This window comes from Saccopteryx bilineata, chromosome 2 (genome assembly GCF_036850765.1).
Source record: "Saccopteryx bilineata isolate mSacBil1 chromosome 2, mSacBil1_pri_phased_curated, whole genome shotgun sequence".
In the NCBI taxonomy this organism is placed as follows: Eukaryota; Metazoa; Chordata; class Mammalia; order Chiroptera; family Emballonuridae; genus Saccopteryx; species Saccopteryx bilineata.
The window spans coordinates 10,862,169-10,889,692 of record NC_089491.1 but is presented as its reverse complement, the minus strand read 5'-3'; the positions used below and the strand labels follow the sequence as shown (position 1 = coordinate 10,889,692).

At 59.8% G+C, this 27,524-nt stretch overlaps 1 protein-coding gene across 4 annotated transcripts; it reads right to left on the bottom strand.

Annotated features, from left to right (window-relative positions):
• Positions 1-187: 187 nt before the first annotated feature.
• On the bottom strand, positions 188-26,599 carry NR5A1 (nuclear receptor subfamily 5 group A member 1). Of its 4 annotated transcripts, none has more exons than XM_066256246.1 (7): positions 26,451-26,599; positions 22,571-22,687; positions 22,304-22,445; positions 19,598-20,223; positions 11,501-11,620; positions 9,573-9,720; positions 188-1,924 (listed from the first exon to the last, which is right to left on the bottom strand). In XM_066256246.1, exons 2-7 carry the CDS (start codon positions 22,670-22,672, stop codon positions 1,677-1,679), a joined length of 1,386 nt encoding a protein of 461 aa, XP_066112343.1. In that variant the 5' UTR covers positions 22,673-22,687; positions 26,451-26,599; the 3' UTR covers positions 188-1,676. The 4 variants fall into 4 exon arrangements, with proteins under 4 accessions (XP_066112343.1, XP_066112341.1, XP_066112345.1 ...); XM_066256244.1 differs by lacking the exon at positions 26,451-26,599 and adding an exon at positions 24,657-24,696; XM_066256248.1 differs by lacking the exon at positions 26,451-26,599 and adding an exon at positions 24,171-24,186.
• Between the last annotated feature and the right edge of the window lie 925 nt (positions 26,600-27,524).

Sequence of the window (27,524 nt, the reverse complement as noted above, 5' to 3'; positions counted from 1 at the left end):
GAGATGGGGCCCAAAGGCCCCCAAACGATGCCTGGTATTCCTCCACACCTCAGCAGGCCTCCCCAGAACTTTCAGCAAAGGTTATCTGAGTGTCACCTCCAACACAACTGGAGCATCACCCACCCACCCGACCCCGTAGGAGGCTCTGCTTTGGCCCCACAATGTAAAGAGCCAGAGGTAGCTGGAAACTAATTGCAAAATTTATTCCAGGGCTATGGGGGCTGGGAGATTCTTAAGGGCACTTCTTGTTTGGGGCTGTAGGTCTCGCCTTGGTGGGGGTACGCACGTCAGTGGGCAGGGGTGGGGACTGAGACAGGGTGGTGGAAGGCAGGGGGCAGGGATGCCCAGTCACCTCCAACTGGGCAGGCTCAGCGCAAGCTGCGACAGCAACGTGCAAGCAGGACAGGCAGACGCCCAGCCCGGGGACAGAGGACAGCTGGGCCTCTCTCCAGCGCCTGGCCCTGGGGAGTATCCTTCAGGACACAGAGCAGGAGGCCAGGGAGTTGAGGTCCAGCTCCAAGGGTTTGCAAGGGACCCAATGGGATGGGGCCATTGAGGGAGGGGCTTGTCAGCAATGTCCCTGATCTAGAGACCCCTATGTACCCTCCCCGAGGTCACCCATCTCCCAACCCCCAGAGACTCTGAGCCCCCCAGAGGGCATCCTGCTGCTGATGGAGGGCGGGGCAAGGGCAAGCAACAGCTCTTCTCTAGATTGGAGTGGGGTCCCAGGAATAATGACCCAGCACCACTGGCGGGGTCCTCGGCACGAGGGTATTTGGAGAGGAACCCTGAGCCGTACTTGGTGCTAATTTCCAAACCCCAGCCTCAGTCTTCAAACCTGCCCCCTGCCCACCATACACACACCTTCCAAAGAGATCTAGATTCAAAAACAAAAGAAAACCTCTTGACTACTACTGCCTGGCAGCCCTGCAGATAAATACCAGCCCGGGCGGGCCAGCTGTGCGTGGGGCTAGAATGTCACTTGTGCCACCGTTCTCCTCCAGGAGAGGGTAGGAAGGTGATTGCAGCACAATCCTATCCAGATAACAAGTCAAAGTTCTCCCCTGCAGAAGTCAGATGGGGCAGAGGGCTAAGGAGGAGGTCTTTTTGTCCTAACCAGTCTCCCAGGATCCTCTAGGACCTAACAGTCCTTGTCCAATCTTGCAAACTCAGTTATCCCGAGTTTACAAAACAGAGGGCTTCCCTCCTGGTCCCTCTGAGGGCGTTTCTGGAGACCCCCCACGCCCAGTTGCTGCCCACTCCACCTCTTTCTACTTCGGTTTCCAGGAGACGGGAAGGGATGACCTCTAACCCAAAGGACATCAAGACCCACCAGGGATTCCCGAGCCTCCTGCCTGGACCTGTGTTCCAGACTCCAGGACAGCTGCCTGGAAGCTGGGAGCAGGAGGAGAGGATGGGGCTGATCAGCAGCCACCCCCTGGGGGCACTCTGAGTGGCAAGCAAGTTCCAGGGTTTGGTGGGGGCCACCCCACCTCAGCCAGGCCCCGCTCACCCCCACTCCCTTCGCAAACACAGGGCTTCAGAGAGCTCAGGGGCACGGGCCTACAGGGTGGGGCTCCTGGGTCAGCATAATAAAATAAGCCATGGAGAGGGCCACGGGGTGGCTGCAACCCCTCCCCAGCCCCAGCCTGGGTCCCGGCCCCACCGGCCCAGGCTCAAGTCTGCTTGGCTTGCAGCATCTCGATGAGCAGGTTGTTGCGGGGCATCTCGTTGCCGAGGTGCTTGTGGTACAGGTACTCCTTGGCCTGCATGCTCAGGGCCCGCACCTCCACCAAGCACAGCAGCAGCTGCTGGAACTTGTCCCCGCAGTGCGGGTAGTGGCACAGGGTGTAATCGAGCAGGGCGGCGTTGGCCTTCTCCTGAGCTTCCTTCACCAGGCTGTGGTTGTTCAGGAACTTCACATCTGCAAAGGGAGGGGCTCCGTCAGCACCGCCAGCATCGCCCACGGTCCCTGGCATCGCCAACACCAACAGCCCTATGATCGCCAAAGACAGGGGCGCTGCCACCATCATCATCAACAATAACGACCACCTGTCACCATCACCACTGTCACCACCGTGGTTGATGAACACAGCCACCTTCATCAACCACCAGAACTGACATCCCAGTGTCTTCCCCAAACATGGCCACTGCCTGCCATCATCAACCAGACCTCAATCTTGCCTGTCACCACTGTCACCATCATCACCATTGCTAAATGCCGCCGTTCTCAGCAGTCACCAGCAGCGTCATCCCAGTAGTTATTATAAGCACAGAACCTGTCATTATCAATCACCCAGCCACAATCACCTGACACCATCATTATTACGGCCATTGTCGTCATCACAGTGGTCACGGAGAATATCTCCATCATCACCAAGACCATCACCAAACCTCACCAGTGTGTCCCGGGGCGTGTTCTTGAACCTCTCAAGGTCCTCATCTGTAAAAGGGGGGTGGGAGGCCGTAACAGTGCCTCCCGCGTCGCAAGAGGGTCGGGAGAAGTCAGGGAGTCGAAGGTGGAAGATGGTGAGGAAACAGTGCCTGTCAGGCAGTAAGGCCCAGTACGTCAGCTGTTCCCATCATTACCCCCACCCTCCCCACAGCCACGATCAACACCATTCCCATCCCCGTGCTCAAGACCATCCTGTCGCCATCATCGCCAGGGTGGTCACCATCAGCATCACCACCTGGCCATAATCAGCACTGTCCCATTACCAAAGAGATGCAGTGTGAGGGGAAGGGTCCCATCTCGCAGCTGTGAGATGCACTGCATGTGCACTGGTGGCCCCAGTCTAGAGAGGGAGAGGGAGTCCTTGGGTCTACCCGCTGACCCATCAAAAAGGCCCTGGCCAGATGGCTCGGTTGCTTATAGCATCATTCCGAATCACAGAGGTTGCTGGTTCGATCCCTGGTCAGGGCACATACAGGAACAGATCGATGTTCCCATCTCTCCTACTCTCTCCCTTCCTCTCTCTAAAATCAATAAAATATTAAAAAAAAAAAAGGCTCCAGTATCACAAGGAAATTCTCCCATGGGGCAATGGGGGCCATGCATGTTTACTGTCGCGGCATTTATGGCGATGGGCAGGGGGCCTGGATGTCCACGTGTTGGCTGCACCCCCAAGGAGTCCTGTAGACAGTAGTAACGGAGCAGACATAACACAGAGAAAATGGATGACTCTTTAAAAGAAAGAGGCTGAGTGGAAAAAAAACAAAACAGGCAGACCCAGAATGAGGTCTATAAGGCAAAGATCTCTACATAAATTAACAGCGCGGTACACAGCAGGCGCATTATGTAAGAACGGGGACAAACAAGGGGACCCCAGTTACACAGGCAGGGATGGCTGCCCATGGCAGGGAGCGGAGGGTGGCTGGCTCTGGTGGACCAGTGACCCTGTGTGCCATGGACAGAGGAGTGTGATCGATGCACCCCTCACACCCAAAGTCCAGTGAAGAGCCAGAAATATAAAATGTCTTCCGAGTGAGGTGGACAGGGGTTTGAATCCCAGCCCCATGATTTAGAAGCGGGGGCCTGTGCCCTGCCCCCTCCTGACCCGAGAGGCCTTCTTCCTCTATGAAAGAGGCCATGCCCACCTTGCAGGGGCAAGAGCCTGGGTACAGAGGCCTGCACAGGTGCCTGGCCCCCCGGGGTGCCCAGCAAATGTCCGTTTCTTGTCACCCGAGTCCTCGGCACAGCCGGGACTTGTTTGCCAGCTCCTGGGCGGCACCTCCAGCCGGGGCCCTGCTCAGAGACTGAGGGGTCAGCAGGAGTCCACAGAGACGGTTCTCCAACCCCAAATTCTAGCAGAACTTGCCTGGGATGTGGCACCCAGGGGCTTAGAAAATGGCCACCTGTCCACTTCCCCTCTGCCCCCGTCACCCCGGCCCAGCTGCTGCGGGGGAGCCGGGAGCCCAGCGTGTGCAGCCCTCGGTCCTTCTAATCCCTCTTAACACCCTCTGCGCCAGGGGAGCTGCGCGCTCCTGGCAACCCTGATCCCCAGCCGCCCCTGCGCACCCGCGGAGGCCTGTGTTGTCCAGAGTTGGATTTAGGGAAACCTGAGCTGGGCCCCGGGCGTATGGCAGGACCTGGCCCCGATCCCAGCCTCCTCGCCCCCCTTCAGTAAGTAAGCCAGGGTCACGTACTGCTTGGCCTCCCCAGGATCGCCAGGAGCCCATAACGCACCTTTGTGCCAATCAGAAAGACGTCCCCCCCACCTCATCCACAGAAAGACAGCCTGGTGGGGGGCATACCAGCTGGATTTCAGCCCCTACTTGTCCCCTACCCAGGTGCCCTGGTGCAGGAAGTGACCTGCCCAACCGCACAGCAGCAGCCCTCAGGCCGGCCTGCGCCACGCACACTCAAAGGTCACGGGAAGTCCCCCCACCTGCCACCTGGTTCCATCCCTAAATGCAACCTCTTCCCACCTTAATACTGTCCCTCTTCCCACCTTAATACTGTCCCTCTTCCTTCTCCACCCCGACACCCCGGACCGTCCTCGAGGCTGAGCGATTCTCCTGACACTGTCTTCTGACAATTCACAATAGGAGGCTGGAGGTCCAGAGAAGGGTAGGGACCAGCTCAAGGCCACACGACAGCAGACAGCACGAGGCCCAGAGGAGACAGCTGGGGGCGGGGGAAGAAGGCTAGGACGCTGGCAGTAAAGGCAGGAGGGGGCGGGGCAGGAGGCCTGGCACCTTGGCTTTGCCAGGATTTACTGTACTAGGCAGCTGCGCACCAGGGGCAGCGGGTGGAGTTCAGGGGCTGGTGCGGAACAGGCCCCGCTGTCAGGGACAGCCCCCTCCTAGCAGTTCTGTGGGCCCCGCAGCTCTCTGGGAGGGAAACAGTCACTCACTGAACCCCAACAACTACTGTAAGGAGACCCCGCTTCCTGCGCGCCCGCCACACACCTTGCTCCCAGCTCAGTTAACCCCACAGATGCCCCAGGCAGGACAGGGCATTCCCCGCTGTGGGGACGGAGGGGCATGCCTGGGACACACAACAGCTGCCAGAGTCTGGATCCAAACCCAGGTCTCTCTGGCTCCAAAGCCCTGTGGGGAGCAGGGGTGAGGTGAAGCTTGGACATTGGCTCCTGAAAGACTGGACATGATAATGCTACGTTTTCTCTAAACCAGGAGTCCCGTCCAAGAACCCCCTCTCTGGGTCCTAGGTTTCCCTAGAGAGTCTACTCTGGGCTGCCATCCTCACCTTGGAGGAGACCGTGGTCAAGCCCTGGCCCCAGCCTCCCAGCACCCCCATGTAAGGGACTATATGAAGGCTGTGGGTTCCCAGAGAACACCATGCCCTTCATTCATCAGATGCAGAGCAGGGCTCACACCTAAAGATGCCCCCTTCATGTGTCAGGGGTTCAAATCCCAGCTCCACTAGCAGCTGGGTGGCCTTGGGCAAGTCCCTTCCCCTCTCAGAGCCTCAGTTGCCTGTGATCTGAATAATGGGAATAGATTAATTTCTGCCTCACAAGGTACCCAAGAACCGGACCTAATCTGAGCTGCCGCAGCGTGGAGATGGGCACCTTCGAGAAAAGCCTGCATCCCTCCCTGGGCCTGCTCAGCTCTCAGCAGTCCTGATGGTGGGAGGCGGGAGGGGGCAGAGAGATGGCACCCCCTCCTCAGAGAGCAGCCTGCTAGCTCTGCGGAGCTGGGGGCCCCCGGGTTCTCAGAAAAGCCCCCTTTTCACGGTTTAATTGAATATTTGAATAATCCTTTCATTCCAGCGAGGCATAAAGAATGTTGTCCCAATAGCGGTGACTCAGGCAGGCGCCCCCGCGCACAATGGCCCCTCGAGTGGGGCTGCTATTCAGGCTGCCTTTTGTTGGCGCGGAGCAGTGGGTAAATTGCAAACGCTTAAGGGAACGCTGCCGCCGCTGCCTCAATGGGAGTCAGGAAATCGAATGTTAGGTCAATCCATTAAGCTTCGATTAAGTCCTCTGCGGAACAATGCCAGCCGAGCCCATCTTCATAAACACCGTGATTGCCAGGAGAGAGGCACTAATTTTAATTAAACCTCCTTACCTGCCTCCTCGCCTGCCTGAGACGGCTATTTAGACACCAAATGGCCCCCTTCTGCAGAGGCAGGCGAGAAGGAAGCGCTGAGTGGGCTGGGCAGCGGGGTGAGGTGTGGTGGGCGGGGTGGAGGGACAGGCATCACAGGGTCCAGGCTGCCCAGCCCGGGGAGGCGCCTCCACCAGGGAGACGCCACCCAACATGGCAGCTGGAGGCCTATGAGCAAGTGATCCGTCCCTCTCTGAGCCCCAGTTCCCTTGGGGACCCACGTCTGTCGGGTGGTCATGGGAGGAGCCCCCTCCTACTTTCCAGGCTCTGGGCAGATCTTCCCCCTCACCTGGCCCAAATTTCTCCACCTCCCCGGACTGAGGGTCCAGCCCCGTGCCGGGCACTGGGCTGCCATCTGCCGTCTTTCCCGTGCTGCAGCTGGGAGCACCTTGCTAAATACGTTTTTGACCACATTACTCTCTGCTGAAGATCCTTCTCAAGGGAAGGGTCAAGGTACTGGGCCTGGCATTCGAGACCTTGCCCAGCTTGGCCCCTGCCCATTTCACCAGCCTCCTCTTCACCATCCCCCTGCCCACGCCACAGCAGGATCACCCCCTACCTCAGCCCAAGCGGCTCCTTCAGTCAGGAATGTCCCTGCTGTTGCTGCTGCTTTGTTTCACCCAGAACACTCCTACTCGTACGACAAAGCCTAGCTCAGAGGCCCTTCCTCTAAGAAGCCTTCCCTGATATCCTAGGTGTGGTTGGTTTCTCTTCTTTGGCCCAGGCCTGATCACACTGAACTACACAGGCTCCTCTCCTAACCTAGAACCTGTCAGCCAGCAGCCTCCACGGCTCGCCTGGCCGTCATGAGCTCAGGCAGGCCCTGGTCCCAGGGCCTTCTCTCAACGTCCCAACCTCACTAGAGTTTCTGGGCTGCTGGGCTAGGTGCTCTCCCCCAGCCACTGCAGCGCCCCAGGCGCTGGGCCAGACACACAGCATGAAACAAAGATGGAGACCGACTCGCTCATTCATTTGCTCCATCCGCTAACTTGTTCATTTGCTCACTAACTTAATAATGATGGTTATTAGGATGAAGGCAACACTGACACGCATTCCAAGGGAATTCTCATTAAATCCTCGTAGCAAGTTAAAGATCATTATGATGGGCTTTTTATAGATGGGGCAATTGAGGCTCAGAGAGGGGAGTGACTTGCTCAAGGGCACACGGCCGGAGAGAGTCCATATTTAGAATCCAGGTGGCTTGAACCTAGTCCCCATTCCTAATCACCACCCCACTCTGCCTGACACACGTGTGCACACACACACGTACACGTGTCCCCACTCTCATTTCTCCCCCTCTGCCAAGCACCGTGGATCCCCTGGCTCCTAGACCCCAGATGCCTCCTCTGGAAAACAGGGTGAAGGTTACCACGAAGGGGGTCGGGCTCATGGTTCTGAGCATGGCCCCTCGCCTGGGCCCAAGGAAGAGGGCTGGGCTGAGCTGTGCTGTCCCCATAGGAAGACTGAGCCCCTGCTGGAGGCTGTGCTGGGCCCTGCAGGCTCCGGAGCCACAGGGCCTGTGCCGTAGGCGCAAGGTTGTCTTGACAGCCAAGATATGGTCCCTGTTCTGCAGGGGGTGCCCACTGATAGATGAAGCCCTGGGCCAGAGGGCAGGTGGCTGGCAGCCCACCCTCCACCCAAACCTCCCCAGGACCTCTCTGGTGGGCTCCTGATAGTGGCCAGGTCACCTCACAAACCACCTAGATCACCACAGAGCCCGCATTCCAGCACCATGTGTCCCAAACACCACCTATCCGTCCAAAGCTCTCATCTCCCCTCTCCCCAATCACACTCAGAGTCTCCACAATGTGACATGTAAAGACCCAAGCCTACAAAAGTTCACAGTTGGCACGTGTGGAAACAAAGGCACAAACACAAAGGCACGCATATACACCAAACTCCCGGAGTCTCCACACCACTCACCACAGCCAGCCAGGGCTGCAGCCTGAGCCAGCTCCCAGACCCAGCAGCCCTCAGACAAGGTGGGCAGCGGGGTCCCACCGGAGGCAGAGGAAGGAGGGGCTTCCCCTCACTGGAGCCAGCCTGGCCTGGGCCCCTGAGGCTCCTCCCCGGGCCTCAGGTCACAGCTCCTCACGGGCTGCCCAAGACTCAATCCTCAACCCCATCACAGTTGTCCCCTACCGCATCTCGCATCCTTGCAGATAAGCCCTCGGCCACCAGCCTGTTGGGTCAGAAGACCCAGCGCAAGGCCCCAGTGCTAAGACCATGGCCTGAGCACAATCAATACTTCAGAATCGCCCCCTCCCAGCCCACTTCTTCCCCTCTGCTTCCCCAATGCCTCCTGCTCTTGGGTAGACACACACTTGCCAGACTGTAGCCACAATGCCATCTGCCACAAAGACTCAGTCTCAAATCCCGCCCCCTCCCCGGGTAACGTTAGGCATTCATGCTCGCTCCCATTGCAACCTTCCATCCCGTCTACACCTCTGCTAAAAGACTGATCTCCTATCACTAAACACTGACTCATCCTCTAACACCCTGCTCAGATGGCCCCCTTCCAGGGAGTCTACCAGGAAGAGTCCTTTTTGCCCACCCTGGGTTCCCCATCTCTCTGTTTCCTCCCTGATGACACTGGCCGGAGGCCTCTCCAGACTGGGAGCAAGGAAAACCTCTATGTTTGCAGCGCGGCTGGGCGCAGGGAGGACACTTGCTGGGTAAGAGAGGACAGAAGAGGGCCGGCCTGAGGAGAGTCCAGAGCACGGGGAGGGAAGGCGGCAGCATCAGGGGCTGGGGAGGTAGGGAAGGTGTGGGGAGGGAGGGGGCGGAGCCTTGGGCGTGGGGAGGTAGGGAAGGTGTGGGGAGGGAGGCGGCGGAGCCTTGGGCGTGGGGAGGTAGGGAAGGTGTGGGGAGGGAGGGGGCGGAGCCTTGGGCGTGGGGAGGGAGGGAAGGTGTGGGGAGGGAGGGGGCGGAGCCTTGGGGCGTGGGGCGAGCTGCGGGCCTCTCCCAGCTTTATTTTCCTCCTTAGCCCTCCTCAATGGATCATCTTCCAGTCTGTCCACTGAACCGCTAATCATTCCACTGACTCGTGTATTTACCAGTCACCAGTCACCTTATACTGATGGCCTCTCTCCCCAGGAGGAAGTCGGCCCCTTGAAGACAGGGGTCTGGGTCTAGATTGTTCATTCTGTGTCCCTGGTGCCTTGCACAGGGCAGTTGCTCAGCAAGTGTTTGTTGAATGAATGCCTAGGCGAGGTGTCTGGGCCCCAAAGAGCTCAGAGTCAGAATTTGGCCCACCACCACCCCACCCAGAGTGGGGAATTGGGAAAAACAAGGACCCCGGGAGGAGGCCAGGGCTGGCCCGAAGCTGCTGAAACCGCACGGGCATTTTCTGGGGGAGGGATAGGTACTTTGCTCGGGTTTTTGGCTGGGAATTCACCAGATTCTCAGGAGGGATCCTGGCCCCACGGAGCGCCCAGTGCATAGCCCGCTCCTGGGGCATCAGTGCCGGCCCAGCCATCTTCCATCCCCCTGTCACTCACCGAGGCTGAAGAGGATGAGGAACTTGAGGCAGACGAACTCCTGGCGGTCCAGCTGCAGCGCGTGCAGCTGCAGCACGAGCTCCTGAGCCCGCAGCACCAGGCCGTGCAGCAGGGAGCCGGCCTGGGCGGCCACCGTGGACAGCTCCACCTGGGCGGGCAGACAAGGGCTCAGGGCGGCGGGGCACCGGGCAGGGGCTCCTATCAGGGACGGGGAGGGCATGCCAGGCGGAGGCTGAAGGCCTGTGTGCCCAGCCATGGCCCTGAGCCCGGCGGCGGCAGCATCTCCCCAGGGCCCAGGAATCGGCCCAGCCGTCGTCACACTGCCGGCCCAGCCGCCTTCACATGGCCCGCCCGAGCTCAGGGCCCTGGGGCAGCAGCGCGAACACAGGTGTGTGCAGAGGGAGAACTGAGGGTCCTTCACACACGAAGACCTGCTCTCTGGCCCAAGGCACACACTGCTCCTGTGTTCTGGGCGGGGTCTGCAGTGAGTGCCACCAGGCGCTGGGCCTGGGGGCAGGAGTGGGACAGGTCTGCCTGTGTATACATGAATGGGGTCCCAGGACTGCCCGGGCCCCACATGCCCACACATGGACACTTGGCTGGGGAGGTGACCACACCTCAACTCACACTCACACACACTCACAGGGTTGTCCACCACTTTCTGAAGTGAACACACACACACCGTCTTATATGGCCACATCAGGGTGACACAGACAGACGCATGCCTGTGTATGTGCTCCCAGTGACATGGTGACAGGTAGATCTCAACACCCACACATGTATGTGCACGGAGATATTTGCACCATAAAATACAGGCAAACACACACACAGGACATTCGACGGCCTCAGAGACTTGGGCCTGCATTTGGACACGGGTCATACACACACACATACCTCAGACTCTTCATTTGCATTCACAGGTGGCCTCAGAGGCACACCTTTGGGACCTGCAGTCCCTTGGCCCTCATGGCCTGAGACGCCCACGGTGAGAATAGAAGGACAGAGGACCTGGGGTGGAGGCAGGGGTGGGAGAGGGCCTCCGTCTCCTTCCTCCATCCCGAGCACCTGGGAAGCTCGCTCTCCTTCTCCATCCCCCAGAGGATGCTCTGCCCTCCACCAAGCTGGACCCTCTTCCTCCGTCCCCCTCCACATCCTCTCCCCAGCCGGGCATCCTCCTCCTGAAACGGGTGCCCCCCAGGCGCCCAGCCTCCTGAGCACTTCCTCACCTCACACCTTGCCCCCTCAAGCGCCCCCTCAAACCTGGTCGTGTCCTTCCCCACTAGAAATGGTCCCCCTGCTTCCTGCTCCATCTTAGGAGTGTCTGTGCCCCAGGCTCCCATCCTAGTTCCCCTGATTCCCCGCTCTAGGGGGACCCAAATTCTGACTATGAGCTCTTTGCGCCCAGACCTCTCTGCTCATTCATCCATCCATTCACTCACTCAGGATATAGGGTCTGCAAGGTCTTGCCCAATCCAGCCCCTGACAACCCCTCCCACAGGGTCCCCCAAATCCACAGTCCAGCATCCCAGTGGGCCTGGCGGCTCAGGAGTACTAAACATCCCTCCCTGAGCTTTTTCCACACTCTCCCCCCCCCCCCGCCTGCAGTGGAGGCGGGGATGCCCCCCAACACCGTTCGTTCACTACCGAGACCCAGTGCCGTTATCATCTCCTCCAAGAGACTCCCCCACCCTCCCAACGCCCCTGCGCTGCTTCCCCTGGAGCAGGGCTCCCAGGGGCTGCTTCTTCTCAGGGCCACAGCCAGGGCTGGGCAGAGGGAGGTCGGGCCAGCGGGGACCCCATGAACTTGGGGAAAGGGCGGATATTCAGGGTACCCGGGGCCAGCCCTGAAGAAGCCTGGGACCTCTCTGGGGCCTGGACCTCTGGGGGTGCACCATGGGGGTGGGGCAGGGCACTGCGGGCCCGGTCACCTCCTGCCCGATGACCAGCAGGATGCTGCCCTCCTTGCCGTGCTGGACCTGGCGGTAGATGTGGTCAAACACCAGCAGCTCGCTCCAGCAGCTCTGCAGCAGCGTCATCTGGTCGGCCACCTGCGAGGAAGAGACACAGCAGGTCCCAGGACTCCCTCCGCGCCCCTCCCCCCAGCTCTCAGAGCAGAGGCTCCGCTGCTACGTGACCTGGGCAAGCTTCTCTGTGCCCGTCTGCCTGTCTGTCTACTCCAGCAAAGTGGGGCAGGGCTCTAGCAAAACAATAAGAGGGTCCAGCTTTAGGCCCCGGCTCTGCCTCTTACAAGTCGTGTGACCTCAAGCGAGCTCAGTGGCCTTTCTGGGCCGCAGTGTTCTCATCTATAAAGTGGGCACAGTGGCCTGGCACAAAAGCCCTCAACACATGCTGGTGCACAGTATCCAGGTGCTTTGTGAAGGACTCTTTCAAATGCAAGGGAAGAGCATTATTAATTTGCACTTGTACCCGTAGGTCCTGTGGTCACATCTCTAGCAGCCTCAATCACTCAAAAAACAAGCCAGGAAGAGGAAACGGAGGAACTGTCCTGGGCCTCAGGCACAGCCGTCAGACTGAGGAGGAGAAAGACGGGCCCTTGGCCCAGCCCAGGAGGTGGGCGTGTGGAAGGCAGCGGTCTGACGTCCCAAGCAGGAACCCAACAGCGAAAGGGGCCAGGTTCTGAACACTCAGGTGGCGGCTGGGGCGCTCAGTGCAAGCATGAGACCACCCTGGGCGAGTGTCCTTCCGCTCTCGGGGACTGAAGCATTCAACATGGCAGAAATGGACACACAACAGTGGGGAGTGGGACTCAGAACCATGCGAAGACAGAACCAGGAGGGTCCCAAGGAGGCCCTGACCTAAACCCTTATTTTTCTTATTTATTAATTTTTTTTTTCTTCTTTTCCAAGTGAGAGGAGGGGACATAGAGAGACACACTCCCGCATGCGCCCTGACCAGGATCCACCTGGCAACCCACATCTGGAGCTCATGCTCTGTCCATCCAGGGCCATGCTTGCAACCGAGCTATTTTTAGTGCCTGAAGTGGAGGCTCCACAGAGCCATCTTCAGTGCCCCAGGCCAATGTGTGACGGGGAGAGAGAGAGAGAGAGAGAGAGAGAGAGAGGGGGGGGGGGGGACAGGGGAGGGTTGGAGAAGCAAATAGTTGCTTCTCCTGTGTGCCCTGACTGGGAATCGAACCCAGGGCAACACACATCAGGCTGATGCTCTACTGCTGAGCCAACCAGCCAGGGCCCTTAGCCCTTATTTTTCAAATGATGGGTCTGCCACGCAGAGAAGGTGAGGGGCCCTTCTGGGATCACAGAGAGGCAGAGCCAGGCCAGGGCCATGGCTGGTGTTCTCAGACCACTACTCCCCACAGTAGCAAATACTGAGCCCTCCTGGGTGGTCAGACCGCCACTGGATGCTGTAAGTCATCCTACAAAGACACAATACAGTCTCTAGTCCCTGTCAGCCTCTGCAGCTCACCAGCAGCCAGCATCTACCCAGGAGATACCGCCTGGGCCCCTTCTTGGGTGCAGCCCTGCCTGGGGCACATGCAAACCATGATAGCTAACAGTCCTTGTCCTGCAGCTCCACAGCCCTGTGAGGGTAGTAAGTGGTTACCCTGTCCGTCTACGAAGCAAGGGTACTGAACCCAGAGATGTCAAGGGCATCGCTGTGATCCCAGGTGCGTGCTCTTAGCCACTAAGTGCGGAGTAAGACCCACCCAAGCACCAGGGTCTCATGGCACACTCTTTACCTCCCCATGAAGTGCTTGCCAGTGCTTCGGCCTGTCTTGGTGCCCCGGCCATCCTCTGGATTTGGCCCTGCAACATCTACCAGCACTTACTCATGCCTCTGTTTTCCCCAGTACCTGTGGGGTCTGGGAAGGCAGGACTTGGCCCCCTAGGAGGGGCCAGTGAGCATCTGATGGACAATACATGCTCCCCAAGACATATGCAGAGAGCACAGAGGAACTAACCCCAACTCGGAGGCCAGAGGGGTCCAGGCCGCCCTGGCCTGAGCGGAAATGGCCCAGGCCTAATGACTAGCTTTCCTTTCTGTGGCCTAAAAGCCTCCTCCTCCTCCCCACTCCTCTCCTGTTCTGGGGCAGTCCTGAGGCCAGTTCTCAGAGAAAAAGTGGACAAAGAGCAAAGAGAGCAGCAGGCCACCCAGCCAGGCTTCCTCCCCTTCCCCAGCCTCCCCTTCCTCTCTGGCAGAAATTTCGTCCTAGAGCCCCATTACTGTCCGAACAGGGGCCCAGCCCGAGGACCCCAGGCTCAGCACAGCCCGCCTGGACTGCAGGAGTCAGGAAGGACTGAGAACCGGGCAGGGGTGAGTCCCAAAGACATCTCTCCTTGTCTCACCTTATCTGTCCTCTGGAAGTGGCCAGTCCCCGCAGAGCGGGCCGGAAGCCTCCCCAGCACAGTGTCCAGGGAGGGAGGCAAGGCTCAGGGAGCACCCACGACCAGGTCCCGGCCTCAGCTCGGCCAGGACTCTTCACCCTGGCCAGGACTCCTCAGCCTTGCTCAACCAACAATTCTGCCCATATTCCAGATGAGGAAACAGAGGCTCACCTCAGGTGACACGCCTCTGCCCAGACGCCCCTGGCCTGAACTGGTCTTAAGGGGGGGGGGGGGCTGGGCAGTGCCAGAGACCCAAGAAGGCGGGGCAGCCCGGGAGTCACACTGGCCCACCCCGGGTGACCCAGGGGGAGGCAGAGGAGCAGGGAGGACATGCAGGGCTGGGCTCTGCCCTCCACCCAAGGGGACCCTCGGGAGCAGACACCCTTGTGCCCAGATTGAAAGAACAGGGAGTGAGGAGAGGGAAGGGGGAGAGATAAGGGGGAGGATTAGGAGATAGCAGGCTGAGCCGCAGGCAGAAAGCAGAAGGGGTCACGGTGACCTGGCTGGCAGGGCCCTGGCGCAGATCCTGTACCCAGACCTCAGGCCCCGAGAGTGGGGGCGGCCCTTCCCCGCAGAGCCGACGGGTGGCAGGGGCCAAGACGGGCAATATGGTGGCCAAGCTTTGGTGTCCAGTGCCCTTTGTATGATCTCCGGCTCAGCCACTCACCGTTCTTGGCCCTGGGGACAGTGTCCCAGCCTGGGTCCCCCTCCCCTGACCCCCAGCCAAGCAACATTTCCTGCCAGACTTTTTACTCGCTCTTCCTCTAGAGGGACAGATGGACACATAAAGACACCAAACTCTAAAACATTCCTCACACAGATGAGCGCGCGCGCGCGCGCGCACACACACACTTCTGTTTTTATTTAAAAGAAAACCATAGGGCAGAGCCGCCAGCCCCTCTCCAAGGGAAAGCAGGTGGCTAAGAGGCTCACTTAACCAAAGAGGGTTGGTTTTCACCTTCCATGAGTTGCTCCCTAAGCAAAAGGTTCCTCTGCTCCAGTCCCCTCTGCTGCCCTGGGAACAAGGACGTTTGCCGTCCAGGCCCTGGGGTCCCTCGTCAGCCTGGCTGTCCCCTGGGCCCGCCGGCCACACATCCCTCCTGCTGTCCGCCACAAATCTTCCTGGAGCCTTGACACTTTGCAGCCTGCCTCGGAGACAGGGTATTTATGGGTGCAGAGCTGACCTCCCTTCCAGCGGCCACCCTTCCGCGCCCCTGTGGGTACGACCCGTCTGGCGGCCGAAGGCCAGCGGGCTCTGTAACTTTCCGGGGCTGACACGCCACAGGCTGGCCACGGCGCTCTCCTGGCCGAGTGGTCAGTGGGCCCGCCATTTGTCAGCCCCGGACTGACGGTTACTGCTGCTTAAATGAGACCATATATCTGAGCAGTTAAATCTGCTGCCAATCAGGGGCCTCGGAGCTGGATGTCAGGGGTGAAGTGATGTCACATGGGTCATTAGCCATTCTCAGCCCTCGCCTCCCCCTCCTCGATCCTATCTTGCCTCCTCTCAACCTGTCCTTCTCAGGAACTGCCCGGACAGGCTGACTGCCAGGGCCTACACAGTGCCCACCCTGAGCGGCAGGTCCAGGTGGGTCCCTCTGCCTGGCAGGTCTGAAGTTGCTTTATAAACCCAGGGCCAGCTGGGCCCATCTTCTTCCAGAACTGCAGTGCTCAGAGGAGCATGGATGCCATGTGTCTTTCCTCACTTTCCCTAGCCAGGCCCTCTACCACCTGCAAGGGTCCTTCCTCACTCTCCCTAGCCAGGCCCTTTACCACCTGCAAGGGTCTTCTTTCCTCACTCTCCCTAGCCAGGCCCTCTACCACCTGCAAGGGTCTCTCCTCATTCTCCCTAGCCAGGCCCTCTACCACCTGCAAGGGTCTCTCCTCATTCTCCCTAGCCAGGCCCTCTACCACCTGCAAGGGTCCTTCCTCACTCTCCCTAGCCAGGCCCTCTACCACCTGCAAGGGTCCTTCCTCACTCTCCCTAGCCAGGCCCTCTACCACCTGCAAGGGTCCTTCCTCATTCTCCTTAGCCAGGCCCTCTACCACCTACAAGGGTCTTTTCTCACTCTCCCTAGCCAGGCCCTCTACCACCTGCAAGGAGAGATTAACTCGCAGAGCAGCAGAGGGGGAGGTAAGGCAGAGAGCGGCGTCTCCAGGCCTTACCCGGTCTAGCTCACTAAATCCTTACAACAACCCCATGAGGTGGGTGTTATTTCAGCTCTCCCCCGCGAGGTAGACACGGAAACGGAGGCCCAGAGGAGTCAAGTGACTGGCCCAAAGTCACACACCTGGCAAGGTGGAGAGCTGGTACCTGAACACAGGCTTCTCTGATTTTGGTCTTTGCTATTAACTTCAATGGCATGGTCAGGTCTAACATGCCATGATGTGTGAAATGGAAAAATGCAGACAGAGGGACATTCAAGCTGGGAGGAGAACCCCAAAATGGCATCCAGAGCCCCAACATCCGGGCTCCCAGCATTCCGGACAGCTCAGCAAAGACCCCAGGCCTTCCGCTGGGCATCAAGACATCATCAGCTACACAGAGAGGTGAGTGGGCCTCTGGAAGAGGATGTGAGGCCCAGCCGCCCTGGTTGGCTGTCCATCACCCACTGCCAGAGAACCCGCTCCTGGTCCAAGCTCTGCCTCCGACCCTGCCCACCTCTCCAGCCTTGCCTCATTGGACCATCAGGAGCCCCTGATACGTGATGCCTTCTCCCACCCTGGGCTTAGTTTATGTTGCTCTCACCTCCTGAAATGCCTTAACCTTCTCGGGCTGCTTTCTAAAAAGGCACAGATCCAAGAACCATTCCTAACTTCCTCAGACAAAGCCGTTTACGCTCCCACGGGCTCCCGCGGCCCCTTCCCATTGCTCTCAGAGCCCTGGGCACCCTGTGCGGGCATTATCTGTGTACATGTCTGTCTCCTCCTCTAGCTCTGCAGCCTCCTGGGTCCAATTCATGTCCATGCCCCCAGCCCCCAGCCAAAGTGTTGCCCAAATCTCAGAGTTAAGGAGTCCTTCCTCTTTGCTGTCCGCTGAAATGTGTCCTGCCTGGAGGTGGGGAGATGGACGCCCAGCTCAAAGGGAGAACAGGTCACTCAGCATCCTTCCCCCTTCTCTGCCTCCCCACCTGTGGGAGGTGGACCAGTGGGGAAGAATTCCTTATGGCTGCAGAGAAGCCTCTAAGGCAGGGGTTGGGAACCTATGGCTCGCGAGCCAGATGTGGCTCTTTTGATGGCTGCATCTGGCTCGCAGACAAATCTTTAATAAAACAAATAAATAACGTTAAAAATATGGCCCTGGCCAGTTGGCTAAGTGGTAAAGCGTCAGCCTGGTGTGCAGGAGTCCTGGGTTCTATTCCCGGCCAGGGCACACAGGAGAAGCACCCGTTTCTCCACCCCTCCCCCTCTCCTTCCTCTCTGTCTCTCTCTTCCCTTCCTGCAGCCAAGGCTCCTTTGGAGCAAAGTTGGCCCAGGCGCTGAGAATGGCTCCATGGCCTCTGCCTCAGGCACTAGAATGGCCCTGGTTGCAACAGAGCAACGCCCCAGATGGGCAGAGCATTGCCCCCAGGTGGGCATGCTGGGTGGATCCCAGTCGGGCGCATGCGGGACTGACTGCCTCCCTGTTTCCAGCTTCAGAAAAATACAAAAAATAAATAAATAAATAAATAAATTTATATATATATATATATATATATATATAAAACATTCTCATGTATTACAATCCATTCATTTCCTACCGCTCATGTTCATGGTTGCGGGTAACTAGAGCCAATCACAGCTGTCCTCCGGGACAACACCAAATTTTTATTGGATAATGCGTAACCTACACGGGTCGTTGTATGGCTCTCACGGAATTACATTTTAAAATATGTGGCGTTCATGGCTCTCTCAGCCAGAAAGGTTCCCAACCCCTGCTTTAAGAGCTGGGCTGGTACTTATCTGCAAGACACCTTTACAGAGGGTGGTGACCATGGTTCATAGTCCTGGGCTCAATTCAGAGACTCTGGGAAGGGGAAGCAGGAAGGTTTGGACCACAGAGAAGCCAGAAGCAGGAAAAAACACTCAGCAAAGCTGGGACAAAAGCCCTTCCCATCCTGCGTGAAAAACCCCGAGAGACTAGGAAGGCGGCCAGAGGAAGTGCCCTGCCCTGGATCCAGGGTTCTGGAAAGCCGGGAATGCTCCGTTCCTCCTCCCCTCTGCACAGGGGACTCATGGGAAGTCTGGTGACCAACCCAAGGGTCCTGGGATCCGCATCCCCACCAGTGCTTCCAGCCATGAGTAGAAGACGGGACTGTTCCAGTCCCTGCCCCTTGTCCCATCCATGAAGGCAGCCCAGAGAGGAGGCAGGGGTGGAAAGACCCACCCCAATGCACATGGTGTATCCCCAGGCCTCGGCCAAGATGGGCTGTCACCACCAATTCATGACTGCCACAGTACCCCAGGCCCTTGGCCCCGTGATGCCTCAAGGGCTTGATGCCCATCCCCACCTTAGTCCCCCCATGCCCAGCCCAGCAGGCAGTGCCCCCAGCCCATCCGGCCACCTGCCCCTGGAGGAAGCCCAGGCCCGAGTGGCGTCAGTACTGACAATGCCGTTCAAGGCTACAGTGACCCCAGCAGGGAGGGCAACAGGTCCTGCTGTGCACACCCAGAACCAGAACAGCCCGGGGGGCCGGCTGGGAAAGGCAAACACCGCAGGCCTACACTACAGAGCGCCCGTGCCCAGACCAGGGAGGATGGGCCTTGGCCGGACTTGGAGTGCCTCTGAGGTTAGCAGAACACCCTGCTCATAGGGTCCTAGAGGGACAGCTGCCAGGCCTTGGGCCCTTCAAACCACTAGGCGGGATGACTAGGAAGTTCTTCCTTGTCTAGCTTCAGTTTCTCCTGCTGCTGTAGCTGCAGGTACCCAGCCCAAGGGGATGGAAAGTCTTGCAGTAGAAGTGGGCCTCATCTGAAAGACCAGCAGCAGGCCCTGCACCCCGCACCTACCCTCCCACCTCGCTGCCCACACACACTCACACATGGGACCAACAGCCAGGAACAAGAGGAGTGGGGACCATGTGACCCTTTACCTCATCTGAGAAGGAGAAGGCCCCTAGCATTCCACACTCTGAGATACTAAGAGTCTCATCTATGACATCTGAGGCTGGCAGGGATTGGTAGCTTCTCTAAATGGAAAGGCAGGATGGGTTGGACCCTCTTTCTGGCATTGGGTTGGGGCAGCCAGAGACAGATTCCCAAGGACTCAGCTAGTCCTTTGGGAGCCTAGGTTCTCGGAGGAAGAGAGACAAGTGCCTAGAGAGACCCAGACTAGGAGAGAAACAGACAGATGAAAAGGGCTGGAGAAACACAGAGAAGCAGAGAGGCGGCACACCAGGAAGAGAGAGAGGGAAAGGACAGAGAGAAAAGACGAGATAAAGGAAGCAGAGGCTTTGAGAGACAGAGATTCAAGACAGAGGAGGAGAGCGAGGGAGGGGACACATGGGGAGGCAGGAAAGGCTGCGATGGACCAGAAACACTCTTCAGTGTCTCCCTGTCACCAGACAGTGCCTAAAGCCAGTGGCAGGATGGCGCCATCCAAGGAGTGGCTGAGACTGTGGCCTGGGCAGCTCAGAGGACACCCCAGATCCAGCTGCCAGACGGGTGGGATGAAAGACTCACCTCCAGCTCCTTGAAGACCATGCACCTGCGTGCCCAGTCCACGATGGAGATGAATGTCTGGTCAGCCATCTTGCACAGGAGGCTGAAGGGAGCGGGCTGGTCGGAACGGCCTTTGTTCAGTTCCTGCAGGCAGCCCAGAATGCGTGCCCGCACCTGGTCCTCATCTGGCTCCAGCTGCAGCAGCTGCAGGATAAGCTCGGGCACGCCGGGCCCTCCAGAGAAGGGCTCTGGGTAGCCGTAGTGTGGCCCGGGCTGCGGTGGGCTAGTGTAGGGCTCTGGGTACTCAGACTTGATGGCACGGCCAGGGAAGGTGGGATAGAGGTAGCCGGCCAGGGGCCCATGGGCACCAGGCACAGCCATGGGCAGTGCTGGGGCCCCAAAGTCACCTAGTGACCCAGCAGGTGGACCAGAGGCCAGGCCCTTGGGCTCTGGCACATGCAGGCCAGAGGGTAGCATGTAGTCCGGTGGGGGAGGGGGCGGGGGGGGCACCCCCACTGGGGGGCCTGTCTCCATCTTGAAGCCATTGGCTCGAATCTGTGCCTTCTTCTGCTGCTTCAGGGCCCGGTCTCGCTTGTACATGGGCCCAAACTTGTTCCGGCCACCCCGCATGCGGTCAGCACGTACAGCTGTGGGCAGAGGTGAGGGTCAGGCTCACCCCCTCCAAGCCACCCTCGCTACCACTCCACTCAGATCTTACCAACCAGACCTGACTGTGTCACTTGCCAGCTCAGTACCCTCTATGGCTCCCTCTGCCTGCAGGTGATGTCAGTGCCGGCAGCTGTGGCCCTCAAGGCCCTGTGCGCTTTTCTACGTTGTCCCCCATGAGACCCTGTGTATTTTCCACTCCACTCCACCTTACTCATCGCTCTGCTCCTCAGCTTGGTATTCTTTTTCCACCCTCCTTTTGATATTCCTTTTGCCTCAAACTCCTTCCTTTTCTTCTGCCCGAGTCACTATAAGCCGACCACAACCCGCTCAGCACATACCCAGTCCTCAGTTCACCACCTCCATGAAGTATTCCTGGATTCACCCAGGCAGAATCCACTGTCTTAGCCCCAGATGTCCTACCCCTTGCTCATTCTCATCCTGCTGAGTGGTATCCATGTGACCCAGGCTTAGAGCTCCTGGAGGTTCAAGTGTCCAGCACAGAACCTGGCAGGGCGATAGTGACACAAAGTAGGCCCTGGACAATTGTTCACAGCTGGGTCCCAGTATCCAGCTGCCTACCAACTCTGGCAAACCCCTATTACAAAATGACTCATGTTTTCCCCATTCCTTTCAAATTTGAAGCTGAATTTAGGGCTGGCCCAGGCACTGTGCTGGGGGAATCGAACTCCCTTGCTGACCAGATGTCCCTCTGCCTGGCCAAAAATATGCCAATAGCCAAACCCAAATGTGACCTCTCCTGCAGCTGTAGTATGGTCCCAGCCCCTGCTCAGATGGGGACTGCACCCTGGGCTCTGGGAGAAGGGAGAGAGCAGGAGGGAAAGGGTGGTGCTCAGCAGGGGATGGGGCTAGGGGGCCTGCCCAGCCAGCCTTCTGCCATGGGGGTGGGCAGCCCTGCTCCCAAACCTCAGGTCCCACCAGGGCTTTCTGCTGCTCGCACAACCAGCTCTCCTGGCTGCTCAGGGCCTGGGCCTGGGGACATGGACTCTGGGGACAGAACAGGAGACCTCCCATCAGGAGTCCTTCCTCTAGGTGACAGGACTGTGGTCTGCAACTCTGAGTCACTAGGGGCATTCTAAGCCGACCACAACCCGCTCAGCACAGAGCCCAACTGGGGCCAGCAGGGTGGAAGCCTATGACTGTCTGCCCTCAGGAAGCTTATGTCCTTCCTGCTGAAATGTCTTTCCTCCCCTCTGGACTGAGAGCTGAGGGGCGGAGATGGGAGGCAAGGATGGGCCTGAGTTCTCTGGGGGCAATGGCTCCCCACTCCCCAGCTCTCTCAGGGTCTGGCTGAAACTGTGGTAGGACAGAATCTCACCCACTAAGTAGATGAACTGAGTGAATGAATCCTTTAGATGGATGAACAGATGAACAGAGGGGTAGGCTGGAAGAGTGAGGGCGGGACAGTGATGACAGACAAATAACAACATAAAGAACAAGGATAATGATAGCTAATTTGTTGAGCACTGACCACGTGCCAGGCACGGTGCTAGCAGCTATTCTTACAATTCTCTAACACTGACTCAATGAGGATGGCACTGCTATGAAGCCCATTTTGCAGGTGAGGGATCTGCAGCTCAGAGAGGTTGAGGAACTTGCCTAATGTCACCCAGCCTGTAAGTGTCAGCATGGGGAATTGAACTCCAACACAGGTATTGAAGCCCTATCGACCTTCCCACAGAGGGAGGATCTGCGGGTGTTCTGCCCTGGGCTGCTCAGCCCTCTCAAGGGGTGGGGAAAGGATCATCTCCCTGGGATTCATATTCAGATACTTCTAGGCTCAACTCTGCCTGGTCCTGCCTCCATCCCTTCCGGTACCAGGGACCAGGGACCAGGGACCAGAACCGGGCCAAGTGTTACCTCTTCCGTAAAGAGATCTGCCTTATTGTCACCTGAGGGGCCAGTCGCCCCTGTCCCAGAAACTTTAAGGCCAATCAGTGGCGTCCTCCCCTCACCCCTTCTCCCACCCCACCCCCACCCGCCCCCTGTGTCCAAAGTCGAGGGTCCGAGGGTCTGAGGCCCACGCGCGGGCCCGCGCACCTTCCAGGCGCATCCCCACCGTCAGGCACTTCTGGAAACGGCAGAAGGGACAGCGCTTGCGCTGCGTCTTGTCGATCTTGCAGCTCTGGCTCTCGGTGCACGTGTAGTGCTTGTTGTTCTGCACCGTGCGCTTGAAAAAGCCCTGGGGGAGAGGGGAGTCAGCGTGGGAGCGGGCTGGGCCCCTCTCTGTTTCCCAGCGTGGCTTGGCCGCGTCCTCCCTTAGCTCCCCAGCCCGCCACGCGCGTCTCCCGGCCGCAGCCCGCTCACCTTGCAGCTCTCGCATGTGAGCAGCCCGTAGTGGTAGCCCGACACCTTGTCCCCACACACGGGGCACAGCTCGTCCAGGTCCTCGTCGTACGAATAGTCCATGCCCGCGGCGTCCGCCTGCGGAGGGAGGAAGGGGGTCAGCTCCGGCGGGACGGCGACCAGCGGCGCAGGAACCCTGGGTCCCGCGGGTCCTGCAGCACCGCCGCTGCGCCCCCAGGGCGCCCACCTCGCGTCTGGCTGGGGGTTCCCAGGACACCGCCCTGGGCAAGGCCGCCCGAGGCAGGCCACCCACTCGAGCACCCTGCGCGGCCGGGCGCGGGCCGCTTCTGCCGGGTCCCGCGTCCGTCCCGCGCTCCCCGTCCTTCCCAAGGACTTCTCCCGCTCTGCCCCGGCTGGACCCCAGCCAGGACCCTGGGATTCGATGAGCTTCGATCTGGATTCGTTCGTTTGAGTTAAAAACCCCGATTCTAAGAAAACGAGATGGGCTGGGCCGCTGGGGAGACGCCAGTGAACCGGGTTGGAGTGGGGCCCGAGTGTTCTGGGACTCGACAGAGAAAAGGGACACAGAGACTGAGTCTAGGAGAGACAGAGAGATGGACATAAATGAGTAGGAGAGGCACGGACTGGCTGGCGATGCTTAACGGAGAGAGGACCCCAGAGCCACAGACACGAAAATCGGTAACAGAGCCACCGCGATGCCGAGTCAGAGAAAACCTGGGGAGACAAGAAAGGCAGAGGGACAGAGACGGTGAGAGAACGAAAAAGAGAAAGAGACATCAGAGACACCGAGAGACAGAGGCCAAGAGAGAAAACCTGGGGAAGACGGTCGCGGCGGCAGAGACACCGAGGTAGACGAGACAGCGAGAGACAGCGAGAGACGAGAGAAACCTGGAGAGACCGAGGCGCCCAGCCAGGGGTCCGCACGCGAAGCCGCGCGGAAAACGGCCGGACCGGCGCCGGAGCTCCCCGGCGGGACTCAGAGGAGTCGAGCCCAGACGGGGGCTCGAGCTGAACGGTCGGCCAGCGACGGTGCCCGGGACGGGGAGCCCGGAGGCGGGGAGAGACAAAGCCCGCAGCAGTGACGGCGACGGGAGGCGCAGCCAGTGCCACCGAGCCCGAGACGTCGGGCGGCGAGACGCGGAGAGGGCGCCGCGAAGACTGCGGGCGCGGGGCGCAGAGCCGCAGGCCGGGTGGCAGGCGCAGAGACCTCGGGCTGGGACCCCACGGGCTCCGGGAGGCTGCGCCGGAGGCGGGGGAAAGACCTCGGGCGGAGAGTCGAAGTCCCGAGGAACGAAGCGCGCACAGCCTGGGCCCGGAGGCGAGAAGGGGCGCGACGTCAGCCGCGGCCCGCACGGCGCCCACCTGGCGGCTCTTGCGAGCAGCAGCGCCCGCTTCCCACCCGCGCGGAGTCCCGCACCTCCCGGCCGCGCCGCCGCGGGCGATGAGCCGCACCCGGGCGCAGCGCCGCCCGCCCGCGATGACGGCCGCTCGGGCCGGGGGCGGGGAGGCGGGGGCGCGGGGCTGGCGGCGCGGGGCTTGGGCGCTCCCCCCACCCGCTCCTCCCCGCCCCCGCCGCCTCCAGGGCCGCTCCGCCGCGCACCTGGGACCCGGGCCCCTCTGCCGCCAGTGCGCGCCGCGCGAACCCGCCGCGCCGGGCCCCGGGCCGGCCCTTCTATATCCGAGCGTGCGGTATCCGGGGGCGGAGGCCCGGCCCGCGTCCTCCCCACCCCCGGCCCGGCCCGCGCCCTCCCCCGCCACCTAGCCGGGCTCTCCCCTTTACCCTCATCCTCTGGGCTCCCCCATCCTCAGCCCATTTCCCCCGCGCGCGGGCGCCCCGCAATCCAGGCAGGTGCTGGATACCTGGGAGCCTCGGGCCACCCGCCGGCGAGGGGAGGAGGCGAGCCCCTGTTCGCCAATCCAGTTTAGTGGTGGCGAGGGCCACGCTGGATGCGCTGGTCGTTTTGTAGCGTGGACGTGGGTAAGAGCGAACGTGGGGCCCATGGCCACCGCATGGGTTCAAGGCAACAACCCGGGTTCTTGCCCCGGCCCTGCCACATTTCCTCACTGGAGACTGAAGCAAACCTACCTCCTCCCCGGTCCTCGATTTTCTCATCTGTAAAGTGGGACTAAATGACAGACTATTCTTAAGGGTGGTCGTTCATTTGAACCAAAATGGTGTTGGCAAAACACATGCCTGAACTGGGGGACAATCAGCAGTATCCAGCCGGGAGACCTGGGCAAGTCTTTTCTCCTCTTAGGGCCTCAGTTTGCTCGGCTGGAAATGAGAATCATAGTCACCCCACCCTGCGAGCTTCCCGTGGGGTGGGGAACACCTGAAGGCACCCAGGGCGCAAAAGCTGGGAGAACAGACTCTGGCCGCGAGAGACCTTCCCTGCTCTGGTTCTGCGCTCCTGCCCGGGCTGGGGGTGGGGAAAGGGAGCAGGCGGCAGCCCTGAGGCCAAGCTGAGCTAATGCACTGGGCTGGGGAACGTCTGGGTCACTCTCGCTTTTTAAGATTTAAAAAATTGAGGATGGAGTCTTCTCTCATCCTGCTCCCGCCCTGTCAGACACCTCGGGTCTGAGAGTGTTGAGAGCAGAGAGGCAGTCTTCCAGCCAGGAAATAAAACAATTAGGCACCACAGCGACCGACCGAAAAGCCAGATCTGAAGGCTTGGACCCTTGGCAGCGGCCAGCTGCTTCTGGCCACTCCAGACCCGAGGCTTCCCGCCGCTGTTGGAGCTGCCGCCTTGGTCCTGGGAGCTGAGGCCAGGAGACCCCATGCAGACCATGTCTCCTCTAGCTCACCCCGCCAGGATAAAGGGCAAAATCTGCTTGCTTGCTGTGCAAGCTCGGGCAGGTCACTTCGCTTCTCCGAGCCTCAGTTTCTCCATATGTGAAATGGAAAAGATGAGTCCTATGGAAAGGGTTCTGTGGTTTTCATGAGATTCCGTGGGTAAATGTTGGTGAGGAGAAAGGAGAGAGAGCCAGAGCCTGAATTAGTTACTGATCCCCCACTCCAAACCTCTGAGAAAGAACAGCATGTGCCAAAGCTGGAGGTGGAGGGCTCCTGCCTCTGAACAGCTAGCTCCCCATCGGGAGGGGCCATCAGAAAGTGGGAAGCAGAGGGGGCACATCCTCTGCAGGGGAGCGAAGGGGGTTGAGGGGGAAGGCTGGGCAGGGGGCCCCAGCCAACTTCTCCAGGGTCAAGCCCACTGGGCCTCCTGGAGACTGCGGAGGAAGATCTAGGCAGTGAAGCACCGCTTGGGCTGGGGGGCCAGGTTGGGCAGGGGCTGGGCTCTAAGCCAGTCCTCCCTTCTCCTTCCACCTCCACCCCCCCATCCCGGAGGGTTGACCCTCTAGGCTGCACTGCCCCATGCCTCAGCACCAGGTTCCAGCTCATGCCGGGAATCCCAGCCCCTCACCAGCTTACCCAGAGAAGCAAGCACTGAGCTGGCCCAGCCACACGCCCGGGACCAAGAGAGGGACACTGGAGACAGACACACGAATCCACACAGAGACTGAGACTCTTGTAGAGATAGCACAGACACGCCGGCAGGGAGACCGGGAACCACAGACACACACAGACTACTAGACTTGGGCCACCACAACACAGCCCTGTGAACGCTGGCCACTGCTCCAGAGCGGGACACCACAGACCCCCTAGAGCCTGTCCCGCTAGGCCTAGCTCCTTCCATAAGCCGCCCAGGGAAGAAGAGGGGGCCACACCGTGGGGGGCAGGTCTGGGGACATCCCTGGACCCTTCTCTGCCCGGAGCAGCAGCACCAGTCACTCAACGAGCAGGCAGTGGCCGGGCCAGGCCTCAGGGAGGCACTGAGGAGGGAGGCTGGCCATCAGAGGCCTGGGCCCAGGCCTCACTTACGGAGTGGAAGGCGAGCTCTCACGCTGGATGAGGGTAGACTGTGGGCACCAGGGGTCCTCGAGGAGGCTCCGGAAGCGCAAGTGGGGCAGCGGTGACCGTGGGCACACGGGAACTCCTTCACGCCAGGGCGGGCGGCGGGCGGACAGTAGGCTGGCCCTGTCCAACCGTCCTCCTCCTCCCCGCCCTGAGAGGGGGGGCACCGGAGGCCCAATTGGTCTCTGCCCCCACGTGACTCTGCGGGCCTCTCTCCTTCTTTGTTGGTGTTTCTCTTCATTTAGGTCTATGTTTTTTCTTCTCCTAAAGGAAAAAATATATACCTCTATCTATCTGGGGGCCATGGGTGGGGGTGGAGGCCAAGGCACTGTGGAGGCCTTGGCCAGCTGGCTGTTCCAGGCTGCTGTGGGAGCCCAGCGGCAGGAACCCCACGTAGGCGGGTAGGCAGCCCCGCTTGTTAGCAACTGGCTGGGAGTGGGCCTGATTTATGGGCAGCTCCCCCACCCGGCCTGCAGCCTGGCCTCTCTCCCCTTGCATGGCTACCTCCCTGGGCCTGGCCCCAAGGAGTGGAATCAGGTCAGGCTGGTGCAGAGGCAGGGGCATGGAGAGCTTGACCAGGTGGCCCTGCGACTTTGGCCTCGTCTTTTTACTCTTCCAGAGGTGAAGAAAGGAAGAGGGGACGGGAGGCAAGCAGGTGAGCTGACTGACCACCTCCTGTGTGCATCCCACCTTGGCTCTCTGAATGTCATCATCCACCATGGGCTGCAAGTGCTCCCCATGGTCCCCGTGCAAGTTGAGGCTGGGTCAGGTGGGTGGCTACAGTGGCCTCAGGTTGGGCCAAGTGGGTAGCTAGGCCAGGATAGGGCAGGGCATGGGAAGAGGGTTTTGTCTAGAAGGTCAAGCCTCTCCACGCAGCTGGGATGTCCCTGCCCAATCTCCGGGCTCAGACAGGTCCTGCACTGTCCTGGCCCCATGGGCCCAGGGGGCTCTGCTTCGCCCCCTCTCATGCATAGCACACTCTTGGGTGCATGCCTTTGTTCATTTCACCTTTAGGCAGGGACTTCAGGTGCCAGCACTGGT